Source organism: Sinocyclocheilus grahami, unplaced genomic scaffold, assembly GCF_001515645.1.
Source record: "Sinocyclocheilus grahami isolate Dianchi unplaced genomic scaffold, SAMN03320097.WGS_v1.1 scaffold374.1, whole genome shotgun sequence".
NCBI classification, from domain to species: domain Eukaryota; kingdom Metazoa; phylum Chordata; class Actinopteri; order Cypriniformes; family Cyprinidae; genus Sinocyclocheilus; species Sinocyclocheilus grahami.
The window spans coordinates 15,335-40,202 of NW_015505553.1; the positions used below are offsets into that span (position 1 = coordinate 15,335).

General features: G+C 38.6%; 1 protein-coding gene across 1 annotated transcript in view; it reads left to right on the plus strand.

Annotated features, from left to right (window-relative positions):
- Nucleotides 1-24,868, plus strand: part of LOC107549497 (ectonucleotide pyrophosphatase/phosphodiesterase family member 1) — a gene marked incomplete at its 5' end in the record, with an annotated part of 64,542 nt that overhangs the window by 13,651 nt on the left and 26,023 nt on the right. The window contains 12 exons of the mRNA XM_016230611.1: nucleotides 4,551-4,676; nucleotides 6,435-6,495; nucleotides 7,753-7,850; nucleotides 8,803-8,882; nucleotides 9,687-9,806; nucleotides 17,605-17,714; nucleotides 18,124-18,189; nucleotides 18,457-18,529; nucleotides 21,633-21,825; nucleotides 22,726-22,757; nucleotides 22,863-22,990; nucleotides 23,695-23,764. Of these exons, the coding sequence (XP_016086097.1) occupies nucleotides 4,551-4,676; nucleotides 6,435-6,495; nucleotides 7,753-7,850; nucleotides 8,803-8,882; nucleotides 9,687-9,806; nucleotides 17,605-17,714; nucleotides 18,124-18,189; nucleotides 18,457-18,529; nucleotides 21,633-21,825; nucleotides 22,726-22,757; nucleotides 22,863-22,990; nucleotides 23,695-23,764 (1,157 nt within the window). The remainder of the gene's footprint in view (nucleotides 1-4,550; nucleotides 4,677-6,434; nucleotides 6,496-7,752; nucleotides 7,851-8,802; nucleotides 8,883-9,686; nucleotides 9,807-17,604; nucleotides 17,715-18,123; nucleotides 18,190-18,456; nucleotides 18,530-21,632; nucleotides 21,826-22,725; nucleotides 22,758-22,862; nucleotides 22,991-23,694; nucleotides 23,765-24,868) is intronic.

The following is a 24,868-nucleotide window of genomic DNA, read 5'->3' on the forward strand; positions in this document are numbered from 1 at the left end:
TAAATCCTCCGCGCCCTCACCTGTTACCCTCTTGGGATCTCCCCTCGGTCCTGGCGGCCTTGAAGGAGGAGCCCTTCGAGCCTCTGCAGTCAGTAGAGCTTAAGTTTCTGTCGTTGAAGACAGCGCTCCTCACCGCATTGGCCTCGGTCAAGAGGGTAGGGGACCTGCAGGCATTTTCGGTCGACGATTCGTGCCTAGAATTCGGAACAGGTAACTCTCACGTTGTCCTGTCACGGATATGTGCTCAAGGTTCCCACCACACCTTTTAGGGATCAGGTGGTGAACTTGCAAGCGCTGCCCCGGGAGGAGGCAGACCCAGCCATTGCTCTGCTCTCTCCCGTTCACGCTTTGCGCACTTATGTGGACCGTACGCAGAGCTTCAGGACCTCAGACCAGCTCTTTGTATGCTTCGGAGGACAGCAGAAGGGAAAGGCTGTCTCCAAACAAAGACTTGTCCACTGGTTAGTGGAGGCTATAGTTTTAGCTTACCAGGCCCAACGGTTACCATGCCCCCTCGGAGTGAGAGCTCACTCTACGAGAGGAGTGGCATCTTCTTGGGCATTGGCGCGGAGTGCCTGGATAGCAGACATCTGTAGAGCTGCCGGCTGGCGACACCTAACATGTTTGCGAGATTCTATAATCTCCGTGTAGAGCCCGTGTCCTCTCGTGTACTCGCCTCAGGTAGGCAGTAACACCGGACCCGCTCGGTGTCGATCAGGCTTGCTGTGCCAGTCCCCTCTACGGACCAGATACGTGCGCTTTTTTGCTTCTCAGTTCAGTTCCCCATGGCGAACCCTGTTGGAGTTCCTCCCACACCCTCGGTGGTCAGGCGTAGTGGAGCGCCAGACGCCAGGCTCAGCACTCAGGTGCATGCCCAAGGTCAGCCCTTGTGCTGGGCTAGGTGCCCTTGTGTAGTGATTCCCCCTTCGGGTGATCCCACATGTGTACTCTTCCACGGTACGGCTCCCCTCACGGTAAGCCCGTGTCTTTCCCTGGCAGTCGTTCTCTGCCATCTCTGCTGTGTAGTCATCTCACCCCAGGCGGGTTGAGTCTACCGCAGGGACTTCCATATGTAGCACTGCCCTGGGCCAGTCCATATGTGTATTCCACATGATACCTCCTTTCCATTTTCCATACAGATCCCAATTCGTCAGTCACGACTGACGTAACGTTGAACGTGACTGACTGAAAGGGAACGTCTCGGTTACTTGTGTAACCCTCTTTCCCTGAACGTTACGTCCCATCGCCACAGTTGCTGTACCACCGCTATACGGCCGGGGTGCAAGTCTTGGCTCCTCAGCGAAAAACTGATGTGCGTTTGCACGCGCTCTCCTTTTATACTCGCGCTGTGGGGCGGGGTGCACGTGGCGAAACACGCACGCCAACTGTCATTGGCTTGTTTAGTTAACACTCGAAGGTGATTGGGCTCTCGGGCGAGATCCCAATTCGTCAGTCACGACTGACGTAACGTCTCCATTCCCTCCTTCAGGGAACGAGGGTTACACAAGTAACCGAGATGATCTGTGATATATAATGTGTTGTTACAAATATGTGATATTATTTGAAAGCATGACAGCCAAGCTTTTATTTTATTTTATGATATAACTTTAATAGTAATGATAATACTATATCTTTCATAATAGTGAGAACTAAATAATGATATTATAATATAATGTAAATAATAATAATTACAACTAAAATGCAGAATCTACATCAGGGTTATTATAGTTTACTAAACACTAAAAACTGTTACTTAAAATAAACTTTAACTGAAATAAAATAAAATCGAATAAAAAAAATCTTAAACATTTTTATTTGAACTGGATGACAATACAGCATTTCTCATTTTGCTAAAATAACTACAATTAAAACTGAAATAAATATTAACAAAAACGATATACATACACATAAAAAAACGAATAGAAATGACAAAACACAACAAAATTACTACTAAAACTCTAACTGAAATTAAAACGAAAACATAAAATATAAAAAAAAAAAAAAAAGTTATAATAGTATCTCAATTATGCTAAAATGACACCGATCCACATATGGATGAACATTTTCATAATAAACTGAAGAATTATCTGGGACGTGTTCCTCAGGGGCAGGGGCTAAAATTTTAATTAGCCATGTAAAAAAAAAAAAACAGTTTGGATACATTACTATTTTATGTTTTTGCAATAAGTAATTTATGGTCATCAAGCCTGCATTTATTTGACCAAAAGTTTAATATACTTTAAAATATATTTTATTTCTGTGATGCAAAGCTGAATTTTCAGCATCATTACTCCAGTCTTCAGTGTCACATGATCCTTCAGAAATAATTCTGATATACTGATTTATTATCAATGTTGGAAACAGTTGTGCTGCTTATTATTTTTTTATAACCTGTGATACTTTTTTTCAGGATTCTTTGAATAAAAAGTTAAAGAAAGTACAGCATTTATTTAAAATATAACTTTTGTAACAATATACACTACCGTTCAAAAGCTTGAGGTCAGTATTTATTTATTTATTTTTTAATATTTTAAAGTATATTAAAATAGAAAAAAAAACATTATTTTTAATTGTAATAATATTTCACAATATTACAGTTTTTTCTGTATTTTTGATTAAATAAATGCAGGCTTGATGAGCATAATAGACTTTCATAATGCTGCATAATTATCAAAAATGGTAATACAGGTGCATCTCAATAAATTAGAATGTCATGGAAAAGTTCATTTATTTCAGTAATTCAACTCAAATTGTGAAACTCGTGTATTAAATAAATTCAATGCACACAGACTGAAGTAGTTTAAGTCTTTTGTTCTTTTAATTGTGATGATTTTGGCTCACATTTAACAAAAACCCACCTCACAACCGATTTATGAATAAGAATGGAAAATTACTGCTCCACTTCACATTGTCCAATGAAATTTGAACTTATTGTGCCAGATCATGATTGGTTTGTGTATTATACAACAAACTGGCATTGATGAATTATGTAATATTCTAAAAAATATATAATATATAGATTTTTTTAATTAAATCGACACACAATAGCTTTGATTATTGATGAAAATAAAAAAAATGAAAAAATATTTGGTTTAATTTTTCCTTCCGTCGACCCATAGGCACTCACTGAAAGAACCATATACGGCTCGAGAGCCTAGGATTCCGAACAGACTGTAGCAATGCCTGTTTTGTACACATTGTCATGTTAATTTTAATTGCATTTTGTTTTATTGACCGCAACCCAGATAGCACACATACGTCTGCTAGATGTCTGTTTAAGATCACTTCATGTGGAAAGCATCTGCTGTGTACAAACATCTTATAGACATCTTTCAGACATCAGTTTTACATTCTAAATAATAAACATCTTAAAGACATGCTGTATTTCATACAGCCTGACAGTCTGTTAAAGGGATACCCCACCCCAAAATGAAAATTCTGTCATTAATCACTTACTCCCATGTCGTTCCAAACCCGTAAAAGCTTCATTCGTCTTCAGAACACAATTTAAGATATTTTGGATGACAACCAGGAGGCTTGTGACTGTCCCATTGACTGCCTAGTAAATTACACTGTCAAGGTCCTGAAAAGTATGAAAGACATTGTCAGAATAGTCCACCTGCCATCAGTTGAAGAAAACAAAAATAACGATTTTATTCAACAATTTGTCTCCTCTGTGTCTCTCCGCATCACCATAGCACCATTTTGGAGAAAATCCACTGAACGCAAGCAGCGTACGCTATTCTATGTCAGCTGTGCTGCACGGATGCGCTGGTTTCGTTCAAATCAAAGCATAAATATACGTAGAAAATGTATCCTTGTGTCGCGGCTGACACAGAAGAGCATACGCTGCTTGCGTTCAGTGGATTTTCTCCAAAATGGTGCTATGGTGATGCGGAGAGACACAGAGGAGACAAATTGTTGAATAAAGTTGTTATTTTTGTTTTCTTCGCGTACAAAAAGTATTCTCGTCGCTTCATAATGTTACGGTTGAACCACTGATGGCAGATGGACTATTCTGACGATGTCTTTCATACTTTTCTGAACCTTGACAGTGTAATTTACTAGGCAGTCAATGGGACAGTCACAAGCCTCCCGGTTTTCATCCAAAATATCTTAAATTGTGCTCCGAAAACAAACTAAGCTTTTACGGGTTTGGAACGACATCGGGGTGTCGTGTCCCTTTAAGCTCATGAATATTAATAATTGTCTGTGTTTGCCCAAAATGATTTGCTGAATTAAAACGCGGGCTGAGTAAATGGGTAAACTGTCTCTTTAAGAATTTTTCCCCTTCCATTGACTTTCTTCAAGTAATTTTTTTTTTTCATTTGAATTTCATTTACCAATACAAAATTTGTTTTAAACCAAAGGTCTGCATGCAAATACGATGTATGTGCTCCATTGGTTTGGAAAGCACTCTTCTATACTGCTCCGAAGTGCTTTCATGATACCAAACTTTCAGCTGTTTATATCAACAACCAGGATACTGTCATTTCTTCCCACATCAATCTCTGCCCTGCTGTTTATCTCCGTCACTCACTGTGTTCAAGGTCAGCGCTGGACGTGTTCTAAATTCCGCTGCGGTGAGGAGCGTTTGCTCAACAGCCTCTGCTCCTGTTCTGAAGACTGTGTGAAAGTGGGTGACTGCTGCTCAAACTACAAGAGCATATGTGAAGGTACAAGACATGCTTTGCTCTGCATTCCATTCTCATCAAGTAGCTACATAACGTGTTATTTGTCATTTATGTTGTATAAATGAAAATAGATATTTTGGGTTGTCAATAAAGACATTTTGGTTGATAAAATCCCATAATAATGGTTGTATAAAATCCTTAAGCTGGTTAGGTTTACGATTTCGCTTTGAACAGACATGTAGGCCTATCTGTTTCATCGAAAGGCTCATAAGTGTCTGTGAAGTTGTGATGGATCTGGAGGATTTGTCTTTGAAGTTATTTGGGCCTGGAGTTCATCTGCCTTCAGCTGGACAGAAAACAGTGAAACTTCCCTACATGGTGTTTTCATAGCCATTTGTTTTCCTTTTAAATGTTTTCACAAATGTTCAGTTGATTATTTCAGGTCACTTTTTGGGTGTGGTTGGAGGATATAGCTTCACTATTGTTTTATATTAGTCATAACATATTTACTCCAATAAATAGGTTTATTTTTGAAAGTCAGTTTCTGTATAGGATCTTAAAGTCTTTGCAATAAAAGCATTACAATTTTCAGTTGTATTACATTGTAAAAAAGATACAGTTTATGTAATACATTTATGTTGTCACACTATATATAGCAAGTTGTCAAACTGGGAACCTGCCATTAAATAACCATATTTCAAAGACAATAGAAGTCATTATGAAATTACATTTATAGATGTACTTAAAGTGATAGTTCACCCAAAAATGAAAATTCTGTCATCATTTACTCCCTCCCATGTTGTCCCAAACCTGTATGAAAAGACACAAAAGAAGATATTATGAATAATGTGGGTAACCAAGCAGTCGCTGGTCCCCGTTAACTTCCATAGTACTTTTTTTCTCTTTCTATAGAAGCCAAAATATCTTCTTTTGTGTTCAACAGAGTAAAGAAATTCATACAGGTTTGGAACAACTTGAGAATGACTAAATGATGACTGCATTTTAATTTTGGGGGGGACTATCCCTTTAAGCTCTACTTAAGTGGGTCAAAAAGTAGAAATAATAAAACTGTAAAGTTCAGATAATTGCATTTAAAATAATATACATTTTTTAAATTGCGGTTAACATGCATTTAGGTATTTGAAAACGTTACATAAACCAACATAAAAATGCTTCTATAGAAAACAAGCATTTGTAAAATTGACTGTTGACTCAAAACATTTGGTTAATGAAATACAGCCCTTGTGACAAAACAAAAGAAATATTTGGCTATAGTTGAAAGCACTGCATCTGCTCTTTGAATCCTCTGAAAACATAAATTGTTCACATATGATGTGTGTTAAACACAATGGGGATTTAAGCTTTCACATGTTGGCTGTGTTAACTCATAATTACACTAGCTGTCTTACTTCAGTATTGCTTATGTACACAATCACAGCCATGTTTGTTCCTGCCTGTGCATTAGCCAGTGACAGCTAATTACTATCACTTGACAAAAGCTGCCTGGACTCTGACAGTTGTATCATTAGAAGACTATGATGTAGTTCCAGTATGTTTTGTACCTTCATTCCAGATTGATTATGTTTGCATGCATGTGTGGTGTTCTTGTCTTATCAAGGCCAACGTTTGCACCCTCTCCTGCCTTTGAAAAGTGAACTGTTCCTCATCGGCCTTTCATTTTTCTTTCTCACTGTTTAATCGATGGAAACTTTATCAAATTGGACACTGAAAGAAGAAAACACCTGGGCTGTATTTCGAGTTACTATTAATACTTCTTTCTCTTTGTTTTTTTCTCCACAGGTGAAAAACCTTGGATTGAAGAGGATTGCGAGGACATCAGGACTCCTCAATGTCCTTCTGGGTAACGGACTTATGTTTATAATTGAGATGGCTCTATATCAAGATCGCAATCAGGTTAATATACATAACTCGACAATTAGAAATTAGCATCTCCTTCTGTGGTTAATGAGACTTTATTGGTTTTCTAGGCACATTGTGTTGGCCACCACATTCCTTTGACAATATGGTGTTACCAACAATATTTGTTTCCTTTGAGAACGTTACCGCTGGCTGCATCTGAAAGCTAAGACAGCTGCCTTACTGCAAATTTAGCCAAAGACTTCACAGGCAGTGGTTTTGTATGAGGGAAACTGGTTTCAGACAGACTTCTGTTATGTCTAATGGTCTTAAATAAGTTTAAGTTTCCAAAGAGGATCTTGTTGTTCATTGGAAGGAACTCTGACTCTTTGCACAAAGGAGCTCACCTGGTCAGTGTCACTAATGCACTTGTTTGATTAGTGGTCTAGAAATAGCATTCATTTTTTATCATAACAATTCTTTCTTTTAAATTGTCTGCATCCTAAAACTTTGTCTTTCTGAGTTTAAATGAGATTTTAAATCACGTGTGGACTCAGACTTTTAAATGGCACTGTATATGAATGCATCTGTTAAGATGCACAGAGAGATGTTTAGGCGTGTTTGTGTGTTTATGTCTGACTCTGGGTAAATGCACTGTGTGGTCAGTGTTGTTTTTCCATTCGCTATAATAAACATACTCTGAAATACATTCAGCTTTGGCCATAATGGCATTCGCTGGCGTAAACACAAAGAGACAACTTAATGAGCCATGTTATTATTTTTTTTTTTAATGCTTTATGGGAGTTGTGTGTAAGCAGGCAGGACTGTTACCATAACTTTGTAGTGTTGCCATTACAGAGTTAGACATCTACAGTAAGGTAAAGAGTCTATTTAATCACTAATGCAAAATCAGATAAAAGCTTTATGAGAAAATTAGCATAAATAGAAAATACATTTAATAATTTTACAATTTAGAGCATGCATGATGCAAGCTTGTTTCTTATTGAGAGTTTTTGCAGTAATTCAAGACCGTGAAATAAAACATGCTCTTCCCCGTTGGTCTGGTTGGTGTATTTGGTGTTTTGGGTGTGACAGGTTGTTTTGGGCTAGAAGACATACATCAACATCTGCTGTTCTCTGGGTGAAACCCTGCTCAAGTTTCCTATAGCTATTTTTATCCATAGGTGCTTCAACCGAAAAAGGAAGCTACTTTTTCCATGGCATGAGAAGCATTTCTAAAAACTGTCATCTTTTCCTGTAGGTTTTCTAAACCGCCACTACTTCTGGTGTCTCTGGATGGATTCAGGGCAGGATACATGAAAGCGTACAGCAGCCAGCTTCCTGTCATCAGCAAACTCAGTACGTCACATTCACTCAGAGTCTGTCCCTGGCCGTAGAATTAGATCTGTCATATCTGTTAGAAGAACATTTGTTTTTCGGCTGTTTTCAGAGAGAAGTGGTACATTTGTCTTTTATAAATCCGATAAAACTAAAGACTCTTCGGAGATGCGAAGGATGCAATAGTACTCTATAGGTACTCAAGATTAATTTGAGATTGGCAAAAATTGTGTGTTATGTCGTCTTTAAAATCTCTTAACATTTAGCATTCTGTTTAAAAAATGAATCAAATGTCAGCTAAAAAAAGAATTGGTGTATTAAAACCAACAGAAACATCTCTTCATAGTGTCATGTAGGATGAATTATAATACTCACTGTACTATAGACCTGTTAGTCTAAATCAGTGGTGCTCAACTCTTTTTGTCTCCAAGGCCCCCCACTGTCCACAACAATTTAATACAAATAATTAATACAAAAGATGTAACTCCAGAATTCCAAAAATGTTAAGACCTGAATGTCCTTCAGGCATCTCACTCTTTTAACTTGTGAATTTATATGTATTTTCTATTCATTCGTGATTTACTGGAATAGGATTAAGGATTTTTTAAATCAATTATTATTATTATTATTTTAATGTTGTTTACTCACAAATTTTACCTGATAAAATGTTTTATAGGTTGGCATAACTAGCATAACTATTAAAATCCCCTTGGCATTTTAAGATTTTAATAATTTACATGACTTTTCAGGTCTATAAATCATATTTTTAAAATGAGCTACCTCATATATACATATTTTCCCAGTTTTATGGTTGGTTTGTCTTATTTTAAATCATTTTAAGTCATCTTAAAGCACCTTTGGAAGGTTTCTGAAGCTCACTAATGGATCCTGGCACCCTGGTTGTGAACCACTGGTTTAAACTAGTCTAAAAACTGGTTAAGATTCTGTGGTTAATCTCATCTTGTCTCTTCAGGGAAATGTGGGACCTCTACACCATATATGCGACCTGCTTATCCCACCAAAACCTTCCCAAATCATTACACCATAGTGACAGTAAGTGACAGAAATGAAAGGGTTAGTTCACCCAAAAATGAAAATTGGCTTGTTTTACTCACCCTCGAAGCATCCTAGGTGTATATGACTTTCTTCTTTCAGACGAATCCAGTCGGAGTTATATTAAAAATTGTCCTGGCTATTCCAAGCTCTATCATTGCAGTCAGCGGGTGTTGCAGTTGAACAGTCCACAAGTCGTCAAATAAAGAGCGCGCATCCATAATAAAACGTGCTTCACACAGCTCCAGGAAGTGAATAAAGACCTTCTGTAGTGAATCCATGTGTTTTTGTAAGAAAAATATCCATATTTCAAACGTAATAAACACTTTTCTCTCACTTCCGCCAACTGTCAATTTTTTAATATAACTCTGACTGGATTCATCTGAAAGAAGAAAGTCATATACACCTAGGATGCTTCGAGGGTGAGTAAAACACAAGCCAATTTTCATTTTTGGGTGAAATAATCCTTTAAGCCACAATTGCTCTTGAAGAACAAAACGTATGAGTCAAAATGTATTGACAGTTATCAGTTTAGTAGACCGTTTTTATGGGTTTGATTTGAATCATTTACTATTTACATCAGTGTGACGGTAAGACTATCAGTTTTAATAAGTGTTAATTTTGGAATCTGATTTGAACTCTCCATCTTATTTTTTGAACCTCAGTAGTTCTGCCACTCCTTTTTTTTGTGCAGTTCCTATGACAAAATGGTTAACTTATTCAATTACTGTTAGTTCCAGTGGTTGCTTTTCAGACAATACAAGTTAATTTGCTTTGTTTTCATAAAATGTTTTTCGTTTGCAGGGTCTATATCCAGAATCCCATGGAATTGTGGACAATAAGATGTATGATGTCACTCGCAATGCCTCTTTCAGTTTGAGAGCTGATGAGAAATTCAACCCTGCATGGTACCAGGGTGAACCAGTGAGTATATGCACACACATGAAGCTTAAAAATCAATGCACACAGTTTTAAGACATCTTCAGTAATTATAGATTTGAGATTATCTTTTTAATAAAGATTAGGGAATTGTTTTGTGAAATCTTTAAATTCAGTTCAAATCCCCTCAGTTATTTATTTTATTTTATTTTATTTTATTTTATTTTTTGAAAGGTCTGGATGAGTAATTTAACTGATTACTGATTTGCTAGCATTTGGTGTTTAAATGTTAAGATAATTAACCATAATTAAGTATCATATTCTAATGGAAATGTAGTTTATTACCGTTAGTAGTTACCTACTGTACATTACATTAAAAAATTCACAACAAGATAAAAACGCTACTTGTCAGGATCCAACACTCTTGTTTAGTTTTTATTCTACTGTTAGTGTCGGGATCCCATCACTTGTGTAACACATTCTGTTTTTGGTTCTGTGTTGTGTCTTATGGGTTTCGTTTCTGGAGCATAATGTCAGGATCCTGGCGTTTGTGTTTATAATCCTGTGTGGGATCCAGGCACCTACTGTATGCTCCAGAAACAAAACCCACATGACCTCAGTTTATGTCTGTTGGCCATGTGCTCCTCTGACTCTGCTCTCTCGTTTGCCCTGTCACTAGTTTATTTGTCAGATGTGATTTTATTTCCTATATATACTCTGTCCTGTGCTTGTTGGTTTTGTGTGTGTTTTCCTGTGCTCCAGTCTGTGCCGTTTTGGTCCTGTCTGTAGGTGAGCACTGTTTTCGGGTTGTTTCCACCAGATTGTTTGTTTTGCTTTGTTCTACCTTAGAACAAATAGTACAAAAATTCACAACAAGATAAAAACGCTACTTGTCAGGATCCAACACTCTTGTTTAGTTTTTATTCTACTGTTAGTGTCGGGATCCCATCACTTGTGTAACACATTCTGTTTTTGGTTCTGTGTTGTGTCTTGTGGGTTTCGTTTCTGGAGCATAATGTCAGGATCCTGGCGTTTGTGTTTATAATCCTGTGTGGGATCCAGGCACCTACTGTATGCTCTAGAAACAAAACCCACATGACCTCAGTTTATGTCTGTTGGCCATGTGCTCCTCTGACTCTGCTCTCTCATTTGCCCTGTCACTAGTTTATTTGTCAGATGTGATTTTATTTCCTATATATACTCTGTCCTGTGCTTGTTGGTTTTGTGTGTGGTTTCCTGTGCTCCAGTCTGTGCCGTTTTGGTCCTGTCTGTAGGTGAGCACTGTTTTCGGGTTGTTTCCACCAGATTGTTTGTTTTGCTTTGTTCTACCTTAGAACAAATAGTACAACCAAATTAAGAGCAGACTTGCATAAAAACTACTATTCATTTTGTCTTTAATCATTTATAAATTATATATAATTGCCTATGAAGGATGGAAGTGAAAAACGCCTTATATTCAGGTGTGCATAGTTATTAAGGAGGTGTCAAATGGTTCAGGTCATACTTAGAAGGGAGAGGTTATTATGTGAGTATAGGAGCGCATAAGTCTAAGTGGACATCCATGACATGCGGAGTCCCACAAGGCTCAATTCTTGGACCGCACTTGTTTAGCCTGTATATGCTCCCACTAAGTTAAATAATGAGAAAGAACCAAATTACCTATCACAGCTATGCTGATGATACCCAGATTTACCTAGCCTTATCACCAAATGACTACAGCCCCATTGACTCCCTCTGCCAATGCATTGATGAAATTAACAGTTGGATGTGCCAACATTTTCTTCAGTTAAACAAGGAGAAAACTGAAGTCATTGCATTTGAAAACAAAGATGAAGTTCTCAAGGTGAATGCATACTTTGACTCTAGGGGTCAAACAACTAAAAATCAAGTACTGATCAAAATCAGTAACTAAATCAGCATACTATCATCTCAAAAACATTTCCAGTCAAGACTTGGAGAAACGTGTTCATGCCTTTATCACCAGCAGGGTAGACTATTGTAATGGTCTCCTCACCGGCCTTCCCAACAAGACCATTAGACAGCTGCAGCTCATCAAGAACGCTGCTGCCAGGACTCTTAACTAGAACCAGAAAATTTGAGCATATCACACCAGTCCTCAGGTCCTTACACTGGCTTCCAGTTACATTTAGGATTGATTTTAAAGTACTTTTACGCGTTTATAAATCGCTCAATGGCCTAGGACCTAAATACATTGCAGATATGCTCACTGAATATAAACCTAACATACCACTCAGATCATTAGGATCGAGTCAGTTAGAAATACCAAGGGTTCACACAAATCAAGGGGAATCTGCTTTTAGCTATTTTGCCGCCTGCAGTTGGAATCAGCTTCCAGAAGAGATCAGATGTGCTAAAACATTAGTCACATTCAAATATAGACTCAAAACTCATCAGTTTAGCTGTGCATTTATTGAATGAGCACTGTGCGATGTCCGAACTGATTGCACTGTATTTTATGTATGTATAATAATTTTCTAATTTTAACTGTCTTAAATTCATTTTAAATACATTTTTAAATCATCTTCAAAGTTTTTAAATTCCTTGTTTTATTTTTGTGATTATTATTTTTTTATGATTATTTTACTTTCTTTTATGTAAAGCACTTTGAATTACCATTGTGTACTAAATGTGCTATATAAATAAACTTGCCTTGCCTTGCCTAGTCCTTTAAAGGTGGCCATCTTGCCCACTAGCTTCCTCGCAAGGTGACCTGGGAGTGGTAGTTCTTGACAAGATGCAATCTTGTTCCAGCCATCTTAGAGCAACGTATCTTCCCTCTAGCACATACCCTCTAATGATGCCACATACCCCCCACTCCTCATGGTTGGCTGGCATCTGTGAAGAGAACATCTTTGTGAGAGAGGGCATCAGCATTTCCATGGCATTGTCCTGGCCTGTGGAAAACAGAGAAGTGAAGTGCCTGAAGACTCAAAATCTATCTAGTTATTCTCACATTGCTGTCCTTATTCTGGGCAATCCACTGCAGTGGGGCATGGTCTTTATTGATACAACCCCTCCCCCCCCCAAACTAAAAGGCACTATTTCTCAATTGTGGCATTATTTTTTTCATGCTTGGCCAATTTCCTACTGATGTAGAGTACGGGATGTTCCTCAACTTTATGTATTTGAGAACGGACTGCACCTAGACCCACCTCAGAGGCATCAGTCTGTACCAATAATTATTTTGTGAAGTCTGGGGATTTCAAGATTGGACTGGAACACAACATCCTCTTTAGTTTCGAGAAAGCCTCCTCTGGATCTTTGCTCCACCTTACAATTCTTGAATGTCTGTTAGTAGTTAGCTTAGAAAACAGGCTTGTGAGGTCCTTTATGTCACTTTGGAGCATCGGTAGTCATGCAGTTGCCCGCTGCATTCTTCACCATATGTGGCAGCATGAGAGGTTGTGGGTCTTTAACTTGTGTAGTTTTTCAATAAACACGGCTTCAACTGTCTCCTCAGCATGCAGATGAGGTTTAATAATCAAACAGAAGGTCTCAGGTTTACAACTTAAATCTCTTCAGCACAACCAAAATAACTTAATCTTATTTACTTCTCCCAACACCAGTGGTGTGTCTTTTTCTGCCACACCACCATATCTTTTTTCCTCCTCTCTGACCATGCTGCCAGTCTTATTCTAGTTGCAGCTGCAACTGTATATATATTGGAGATTTTCTTGTTATGTTTCATATTTTCGCAGTAAAGATATGGTGCATTGGAAAAAAGGTCTTACAAATGACTGGTGCAACCTCCCCTGTTTGAACAGGACAACCTGAATGCATAACTGTTCAAGGCAGACCCAGAGCTTGCAGCTAAGATGCTTCTCCCGCTTTTTACAGCAATATGAAAAGAAAAAGAGATACAGACAGACTGGTCAAAAGGCATCATTGTGAGGATCCCCAAGAAAGGAGCCCTTAGCAGCAACAACTGGCGGAAGTGAAGAGATTGGCAAGATCAGACAAAAAAGCGTTCATGGATAACCTTGCAAGCCAGACTGAAGAAGCAGCTAGCAGGGGAGAACAAGGAAAGGTATATAAAATAACCAAGGTAATCTGTGGCAAATATTGTGGAAGTAAAGACGCACCAATCACAGACAAAAATGGGCAATTGCTGACATCAGAAACATAAATTGACTCTCGCTGGGCTGAACACTTCTGCGAGGTCTTGAACAGGCCACCACCAACATCAGAAGTTGACATTCAGGAAGCGGCGCATGATCTGGACATCAATACTGCACCAGCAGAGAAGGAAGAAATCATTGGAAACATAATGTCCCTTAAAAACAGGAAAGCCCCTGGACAGGACAACCTGAATGCATAACTGTTCAAGGCAGACCCAGAGCTTGCAGCTAAGATGCTTCTCCCGCTCTTTACAGCAATATGAAAAGAAAAAGAGATACAGACAGACTGGTCAAAAGGCATCATTGTGAGGATCCCCAAGAAAGGAGCCCTTAGCAGCAACAACTGGCGTGAAATAACTCTTGTCCATACCAAACAAGATCCTAGCAAAAATCATAATCCAGCAGCTATCGGATGCAGTCAACCAACATCTCAGAAAAGAACAGGCAGGGTTCTGGAAAGGAAGAGGCTGTACAGATCAGAATTGTGTACTGCGGAACATCATTGAACAGTGCACAGAATGGCAGAGGCAACTATACATCAACTTTGTAGATTTTGAGAAAGCTTTTGACAGCATCCACATAGACAGCCTTTGGTGCAACCTACATTAATATGGAATACCACAAGATATCGTCCTTCTCATCAAAAGCTTCTACAACAGCTTCGAAACAGCGACCATCGTTTCCATGTGAAGACTGGAGTGAGGCAAGGCTGTGTGATGTCAGCATTCCTTTTTAACATTGCCATTGACTGGGTGATGCATTTTTATGAGTCTTTGTCTGTAAGCATGGTATTTTGCATATGTAATTCGCTGGAGTGTTGAGGCACAAATTAGTACCGATTCTTAGAACATCAATATGTTGCATAGGTATCAGCATATAATATACACACTTGTTTCGATCATAGGAAGGCGAATTCATAGATACTAGACATGAAATAGTTACTTATATGAATGTGTGGTTTATCGTAAGCACGGATAAAAATAGTCTATAATACAACAGATTAAATACAACACAGCAATAATATACACACTGGCCTGAAGAAAATGGGTGTTCATTCAAAGAAGGTTTTCCTATGAATTAATTAGTAGAAAAGTCCATTTCTCCTGTGCATTTGTGTCCCTTTGTTTCTGGAGAAAGCAGAATGAGAGCCGGCTCGCATTCCACAAGGTTGTAAATGTATCGGGTTACCATGAAACCAGGGTCTTGTTCGGCGTCCTGGGGTGTTACAAAGTATTTGTGAAATCTAGCTAACAAAATATATATTGTGTGTTGGAGTGTTCCAGACGCTACACTTTTTAACATTGCCATTGACTGGGTGATGTAGATCATTTCAGAATACCAGCCAATAGGTGTGAGATGGACCCTCTGTACTGCACTTGAAAATCTGGACTTTGCTGACAATCTGGCTCTGGTCTCCCACACAAACCAGCACATCCAGGAGAAGACATATCAATACATATGCTAAACAGATAGGCCTGAGGATCAACCTGCAGAAGACAGATGTGATGACAAACAATATACCATATCCCCAACCAGGGCAGGTAAACGTAGAAAATCTTCCAATGACCAAAGAGTTCACCTACTTGGGCAGCGTAGGAGGAGTGGACAGCGACATAAAGAATCGTCTTAGCAAGGGCAGGAATAGCTGAATAGTTTCTGGAGGTCCCAGCAGTATTACACAAAGACCAAACTGAAGTTGTACCAGAGCTGTGTGCTTTCATCCATGTTACATGGCTCAGAGTGCTGGAGGATGACAGACAGTGACCTGAATAAGCTCTTTTCCACACAAAAAATCTTCAATCATGAGAATTCTCTTACCAAACACCATCTCTAATGAGCAATTGCTCGCTCATTGTAAACAGGACAGCATTGGAACCATCATCATGAGAAGAAGATGGAGGTGGACTGGGCACTTGCTAAGGAGTGAACCCAAAAATATTAACCGCATGGCCTTTTACTGGACACCGGAGAGCAAACGCAAGAGAGGCAGACCAAAGAACACCTGGTGCCGGACTGTAGAACGAGAACTAAATAACCTGAACCACACTTGGGGTACCATCCAGACGCTGGCCCAAAACAGACAGGAGTGGAGGACTTTTGTTGCTGCCCTACATGCCAAGAGGCATGATGGGCAGTAAGTTAGCACTTCTTGAAGAGGCCTGATGTTCTTTTGAATCACACTCTTCTGGACAAGATTCAGAATCCTGTGGAACCTGATGGACTTGCATGAGCTTGCATTTGGCCTTTTGTTGTCATTATGAGTGGAGCTTTCTTCAAGTTCTTGCAATGGAATTATTCCAAATTGCTTTATGTATCACGATGGGAGGAAAGTCTGGTACCACCCTTATCATTCTCAGAGTTTACCCAAGACAGCTTTTTGGGGATGGCAAAGGGTAGTACACAGATGTTTAACACTCTGCAACATACTCACATTTGCAATCAAACAGGCAGCAAATGGTCAAAACATTACAAAGCACAATGTCTTTCTTTGGTGGGCGGCTGGAATCAAGTCAAGTCAAGTCAAGTCTGCTTTATTGTCAATTCTTCCACATGTACAGCACACACACACAGATAATTGAAATTGCGTTACTCTCAGACCCTTGGTGCATACAGATAATACTAACAGTAGAACATAAATACAGATAGATACAGATTAAATATAAAATACAACTTTACAAATATACAAATAAGGTAAAATATAAAAAAAATATATAAAGCAGCACAAGGCACATGGCAGATAGAGTGCAAACCAGTGAAGTAAATAACAGTGCAGATATAATGATTTGTAGTGCAAAAAGAGCTTATTCAGACTGATTAAAGTGACAGTGTGTGTGTGTATTTGGGAGGGGGGAGTGGGAGAGTCCGTCAGAGGGTCAGAGTTCAGTGGTGCGTGGGGCAAAAGAGGGGATGGGGGGGCAAGGTCGGGAGGGAGTTCAGCTTCCTGACAGCCTGATGGATGAAGCTGTCCTTCAGTCTGCTGGTCCTGGCCTGGAGACTCCGCAGTCTCCTCCCTGATGGCAGCAGACTGAAGAAGCTGTGTGTCGGGTGGGTGGGATCACCTGCAATGCAGAGGGCTTTTCGGGTGAGACGGGTGTTGTAAATGTCCTGGAGGGAGGGGAGAGAGGCACCAACGATCTTCTCAGCTGCTCTCACTATGCGTTGAAGTGTCTTGCGGCAGGACGCGTTGCAGGCGCCATACCACACAGTGATGCACTCGTCAGAATGCTCTCGATGGTGCCTCTGTAGAAGGGGGGCCGGGCTCTGGCTCTTCTCAGTTTGTGGAGGAAGTAGAGACGCTGCTGTGCTTGAAGACATCGGTGAGTTCCACTGCACAGTCTCTCAGTACACGCCCAGGAATGTTGTCAGGACCCGGAGCTTTGCGTGCATTGATCCTGCTGAGGGATCTCCTCACGCTGTCCAGGGACAGCGTCATCACCTGGTCGCCGGGAGGAGGTGGAGTCTTCTGTGCAGTGGTGCTGTTTTGTGCCTCAAAGCGAGCGAAGAAAACGTTCAGCTCGTTCAGCAGGGAGATGGCGCTGTCACAGGTGCGTGGGTAGTCCGTAATGGTCTGTATCCCCTGCCACAGGCTCCGAGTGTCTCTTCGCTTTGCTTGCAGGTGTTTTTTTTTTTGAGTGTGTTTTGTCTTTTGTGTGCTCTATATTTTGTCAGCACTCTCATTCAGTTCCTCCTGTGATTGTCTATAGGTTTGGCTCACAGCCATGAGAAACAAACTAAAAACAGCTACTTTCTTCTGGCCTGGATCTGATGTGAAAGTCAATGGACGATACCCAGATTTCTGGGTGAAGTATGACAGGTGAATATTTACAATAACTGTTGTTGGTTTTTTAACTTTGTTATTAACTGGATTTTAGGGTTGATTTGAGAGTTCTGAGGACTGGCTATAATTCACATCTAAAACTAGCAATTACGAACAACACTTCATATTACACTAAATTCAAAAGTAATAGTTTGAAGCAAGTTACACAGATAATGACTCTGAATATGGGCTTCTGCTGAACTCAATAGAAGATATCAGGGTTTTTAGTAACAGCCACCAAAAGCTGAGTTTAAATGAGCCATCAAATTAGTTAAAAAGGATGATATAATTTAAATAGTAGGTTTGAAGATATGAGCTCATACAGAATTCATATATTAATAGCTATTTTCTGTTCTGTTGTGAAACACTCAAAGAGCAAAGATATACTGTCTTTTTCTTTCTTTAGGAACATTCCCTTTGAAAAGAGGGTGGCAAAAATCTTTGAATGGTTGAACTTACCTAAAGGAGAAAGGTAATGCATTTTTAATTTATAGTTTTTTTTTTTTAAATAACTGATTTGGTTTGGTTCTGCCTAAACTGTAAAAAAAATTTTTAACTTGCAATTGTTACCGTAAATAACTATTTCTACCTCATTTAACTCATAAAAATGTGTAAAGTGATGTATTTAAGTTGATTCTCTGATGTTAAATAATATTTTTGACTTGAATTAAATGTTAATTTAGATGCTGTTTTTAGCTTACTATTTTTTCCAGATTACAGTATATATACTTTGTTTTAGGCCAGAATTTTACACCTTATACTTTGAAGAGCCTGATGTCGCGGGTCATCGATATGGACCAATGAGTAGCCAGGTAAACTGAAGACAAACCACATGTGGAAATTAATTGATAAACTTCAGTTTCTGTTTAGTTTGGGGGGCCAAATGTCTGATTTAGGATATGAAGCATTAAATGAAGACAATCACTGTTATTTTTTGCTGATGAAGTGTATGGAATACAGGAAAATTCGCAGTGATTGACATATGGTAACCATTTCAGTGCACAGCTAAAGCGGGAGGTGGCAATTGCTGGAGGGTTTTACGAGCCTTTGTCTCTAAGCATGGTAATTTGCAAATGGACTTGAATCGAAATTACTAAAGATTCTCAGGACCCTAATATATATTGCATATGTACCAACATATAATATATACGCTTGTTTCAATCATATGAAGGCGAATTCATAGATACTAAACAAGGTAGTATTACATATAGTGAAAGGATGACAGTAATGGGTTCCCTCATAAGCATGCCTAAAATAGTCTAAAAATATCAAAGACAACATACACCATGACCTGAAGGATACATTAATTCAAAGAAAGGTTTTCCTATGAATTAATTAGTAGAAAAGTCAATTTCTACTGTGCATTTGTGCCTCTTGCTTCTGGAAAATGCAGCTGAGAGTCTCTGCTCACATTCCACAATGTCGTAAATGTATCGGGTGTCAGGGTTACCATGGAACCAGGGGCCTGTTCAGCTTCCTGGGGTGTTACAGAGTATTTGTGAAATCTAGCTAACAAAATATATATTGTGTGTTTGAGTGGTCCAGACGCTACATTTATAATATCTTAATATCTTCATGCCTTATAGTCACATTTAGCAGCTATATCGTCTTTTGTCAGTATACTGTAAGTACTGTATGTGGAAAAAATTATACAGTATTTCCAATTTTATATTAAGAGATGAGCGATAGTATAGTTAAATTTTTAAATGAAATATAAAAAGATCACATATCATATTGCGTATGTGAGTGTTAGTAAATATATGCAGATAAAGTGGATATTGAATATTAGTTGTCAAGACAACTGTCATGTGTATGTTCCTGTTTGTCCTTATTTGGTCCTTGTTCCTGTCCCCATTTAGTTCTATTAGTTCCAGGTGTTTCTCATTATTAGTTATTCTCCTCACCTGTCTCCCCCTCGTTATCTGCTCTATTTGAGTTCTAGCCCGTTCTGTTCTCCCTTGTCTGGAATAGTTGATGTCAACCCTTGCTACGTGTGTTTTTCTGTTTCCCTGGATATTATTAAAGTTAATAAGTTTGAATTCGACTCTGCATCTCCTCGTTCCTCGCTCCGTGCTCCTCACAGTAGCGAACCGTGACAGAATTCCAGACCTAAAACAAGGAGGAAGCGGCGCCCCTTCTCCCCATTTTATTTCCGTTTTGAAAGTTTTTTGTTTTCCCAGTTTCTCCCCGCGACTATGGAAGTTGCCGCTCGGTTCACCGCCCTGGCTCGCCTGGATCTCCCGTTTGTGGAGTATGCATGGGAGTTCTGCGGGATCGCCACGAGTACGGCGTTAGACGATGCGACGCTCAACTCTCTGTTCTGGATCGGGGCTAATTACCATCGCCCCGTGAACCTCCCAGACACCACTGGACTAAGCTGGAGGGAAGGGATCCTCCTGTGTCTGGAGAGCGTCCGGCCCTGATCCAGAACCAGCTCACCGTCAAGCCCGCTGGCCTCTCCTACGTCAAGCCCGCCGGCTGCTGCTGACTCAGAACTCTTGGACATGGCGCTACCTCCAGAGTTCTCGGCTCCTATCCTCACCCCAGAATCCGCTCCAGAAAGTTCTCCTTCGTCTCCGCTGGTCCCGTCCAGCTATCTATCGTCCCCTGAGTCTCCTTCGAGAATTGCCTGCTCCGCCATGGCAACCTGAGTCCCCTGCTCCGCCATGGCAACCTGAACTGCCAGCTCCGCCATGGCCCTCTGAGCTCCCTAATCCACCCTGGAGGCCTTCCCATGTCCCTGCCTTGCACCAACCTCCAGGGCATCCTGGTGGTATTGTTATGGAGCGGGACACGCCTTCCGGGAGGTGGGAGTAATGTCACGTGTATGTTCCTGTTTGTCCTTATTTGGTCCTTCCTGTTCCTGTCCCCATTTAGTTCTATTAGTTCCAGATGTTTCTCATTATTAGTTATCCTCCTCACCTGTCTGCCCCTCGTTATCTGCCCTATTTGAGTTCTAGCCCGTTCTGTTCTCCCTTGTCTGGAATTGTTGATGTCAACCCTTGCTACGTGTGTTTTTCTGTTTCCCTGGATATTATTAAAGTTAATAAGTTTGAATTTGACTCTGCGTCTCCTCGCTCCGTGCTCCTCACAGTAGCGAACCGTGAAAAAACATTGATTTTCATTTAGTTTAGCTTCATGTATACTAAAATAGCTGAAACTGAAATATAAAAACTATTTAGATATATTAATAATAAAAACTGACAAATACACACAACAAAATTACTAAATCATTAGAATTTAAAAGGAAAATAAAAATAATAAATATTAATAAAAACTTTAACATTAAAATGAGAACAAAAAAAAAAAATATATAAAAAAAGACTAATTCAAAGTACTAATAAAAACAATAATAGTATCTCAGTGATACTAAAATGGGAGGGCACAGAAGTTCTTCAGCAGTGACATCTGCTTGACGCCTGTCTTTGTTTGTGATTAGGGGAAATTAAAGACGTGTGGGATTGCACATGTGTCTCCTGCTCTTAGAGTACACCATGAGGCTTGCTAACATGCTAATTTTGACTTTTGGGTTTTTAATTGTCTGTGCCGCTCTGCCCTTGTGGTTGGAGGGATTGTGAATGCATATTGAGCTGGTATGTTTTTTTATGTGCTGAACTTCTGTTGCATCACTGATGTTTAATTAGTACTCGCTCAAGAATATAATGAAAGATGTGGAGGTTTGGCTGTAAGCCTTAAGGTCAGTGAATTATATGCTTTCTTTGATGCTTCAGTGAGAGGAAAAAAGTTGAATTTTATAATATGCAGGGAAAATACTACAGTGAACACATCAAGTTGTATTTAATGTTTTAATTCAGCAGTTCATCCAAAAATGTACTCGCATCATTTACTTTGAAATAAATAATTCATTCTGGTTTGGATGAGTATATGAATTGTTTGGGTGAACTATTCCTTAAGCACTGTGGTATATGGCTCATTTTGAATGTTTCTGTCCTGATTTGTGTCTCTAAACATGCAGGGATGGAAGAAGCGTCATGTAAGAAAGCTGCATACGTCTCAGATTATCTGGATAACATCGATGACATTACTGTCATCCAGGGTCCTGCAGCGAGAGTCCAGCCCAAACGTTTGCCTGATGAATTCTTCTCCTGTAAGCAGACAGATTTGACCCACCACACATTTGTTGCTTGAGTGTCTTTGTATTTGAGTGTTTCTTCAACTATTGACACTTTCATGTTGCAGCAGTTGATTTTTTTTTTTTTAATTAGCAGATTTGTGGTATAAAGGTCGCATAACTTTTAAAATGACTCATCGTTCATTTTTGCTGGTTTTCATATGCCATGTTTAGATTTAATCTTTTATACCGTTGTCTTAGACCCAAAATTTCACAATAAAAATCCATCCATTTCAATATCTGTATAAATGTTATCAAAAGTTAGTGTACTAGTTGTACCATAAAGAACTTGAGATGAAATATTACAGATGTAAAAACAATATAGAAAAATCTATGTACACTGTCAAAGGTTTGAGGTCAGTAAGATTTTTTTTTTTTTTTAACTTTTATTTAGTAAGGATGCATTAAATTGATCAAAAGTAACAGTAAAAACAAAAACTTTACATGGTTGCAAATAAATTCTGCTTCAAATGCTGTTCTTATTAAGCAGCACAACTGTTTTCAACATTGATAATAATAATAAAACACGTTTCATGAGCAGCATATTAGAATGATTTCTGAAGGATCATGAGACACTCGAGACTGGAGTAATGATGCTGAAAATTCAGCTTTACCATCACAGGAATAACTAAAATATATTAAAATATTTTTAGTGAAATAAATGCAGCCTTGGTAAGCAGAAGAGACTTCTTTCAGAATCATTAAAAAATTGTTCTGACCCCAAACTGTTAAACGGTAGTGTAAATACCATGAGAGGCTGGATAAACTGGGCCTAGAGTGACTGTAGTTGAAGAAACTCCCATTAAAAAAGTCATTTGTTCATTAAATGTAAGTCAAACGATCCATCTCTTCTCTTTTCCTGTTTTTATCTGGCAGTTGATTATGAAGGATTGGTGAAGAATCTTTCGGTATGATCCTGTCACAACATCCCCACACCTCACTTATAGACCATATCTTCCACTTAAATCATATTGAAATCTTTATTCTGTCTCTCTTTCTTTCTGTGTTTGAAGTGCAGAGAACCTGATCAGCCGATGAGGCCATATCTGAAGGAGCATCTGCCCAAACGGCTTCACTTTGCCAATAACATCCGTATAGAGAGCGCACATCTCTACATGCAGCCCGGCTGGCAAGCAGCACTGTGAGTTTGAGCTTTGAGAATCAAATTTTAAAATTAATTTAAATTTCATATAAAATGTCCATCCATTTGGATTACACAGTTTTAACATAAACTAAATTTGAATGTGATTCATATTTGTCAGTCAAACATATAAATTAAATAAACTGAATTTTTTAAAATATACAATAACCAGGTTTATATATTTATCACAGATAAATCCAATTTCTTTTAATCTCATATATTTTAGCTACTATTCCTTGCTCCATAGCTAGCCATGTTTTAACCATGTTCATATTTTTTGCTGAAAAGAAATGTATTTAGATGTATGCTGATTCTAATTTGAATAAATGCATTATTTATTGAAAATATGATTATTTATATCAAATCAAATTGATGCTGAAAGATGATAATTATTAGAATTTGTTAAAACTGTGTAATCCAAATAGATAAATAAAAATGATGAAATATATAAAATCTTATATGCAATTCAAATGTATAAATTGTACATCTAATAAATAATCGTAAAATATTTTTTGTGTATAATGAAAAAAATTTAATATTCTCAAGGTATTAATGTGTTTATAAAATGAGTTTAACCTCTCAAAGTTTTTGATCACTCTGCAAACCTTTCTGTTTTTAAATAGTAACCGAATTTGATTTAAGGCATTTGAAGATTATTATTATTTTTTTTTTTCACAGTATTTTTCTCCCACTTTGATCTACAGCAAACCAAGTGAAATGAAATACTGCAGTGGCGGCTTCCATGGTTCAGATAACGTCTTCAAGAACATGCAGGTTGGCAAGCACACTCGTCTCAATATTGATTTTTATGTTTTAGCAGACATTTTCTTACCAAAGTGTGATGTTACAAATAGATTGTCTTCACCCAGTGCTTCACAATGTGCAGTTCAAATGCCTTCCTAAAACATAATGATTTAAAATATACTTTAAAGTAATACATTTAATTTGGCATTATTACAAAGTGCACTTTTTGAATGTGTACTTAAGTGTGTTAAAAACATAATCACGAAAGTGTACTCTAATTCCGCTTGTCCACCAGAGCATTTTTTCCCAAGGCTAGCATATTTTTTTCAATTGATTTCAATGAGAGCACTACGGTTTTTAAAACACCAGGAGCGCGACGAGGCACTGAGGGTTTATTTCACACTGAGCATTCGGCATTTTTTTCTCAGTGCCAAAAGTTGAAGAATGTTCAACTGAAAAAAATGCGCTCTCAAGCGCTCACAGCTAGGCGTTTTCAGCTGGTTAAAATGCTTTGGTGGACACACTGCCTAAGTATACCTTCATTTTATATGAATATTATCTGCAAGTATGTTTTTTAAAAATATATACTTTGAGAATTACCTCCTCTCCTAGGTTCACGAAACGGTCGTCCATAAAATGCATTGCTGTTCTGTTGTAAGTAATCTTAAAGATTCCTAAATGCATCTACTTTCGGAAGGCCAAATAAAGTGCTTTTGCTTTCGCCTAGAAACACACAGCGTCTCCCTGACATGCTGCTTCAACACTAACTGCGGTTACTGAAACCACGCTTTCTTTCTTTGCGTGAACATTTGGGCGGCATTATGCTAATATTTCCACATAGTGAGGTAGATATGTGGGGGCGTGTTAGAACGAGCCGTTTTAGGGGGGCGTGGCAGAGTCTTAACTTTGATAAAGAATATCTCTTTGGTTGTGAGACTTTAGTCTTTGCAACTTCAGGGATCTTATCTGAAAGAGAAAGGAAAACTTGAAATCGCATCATATGACCCCTTTAAAGTACACCACAAGTGCACATTTAATATGAAATTTATTTTTTAACAAGGGAAGCTAAGCCTCTGTATACAATTCGGTAATGTTTAATATCAGTAATTGTAGATGAAGAGCATATTTTAAAAA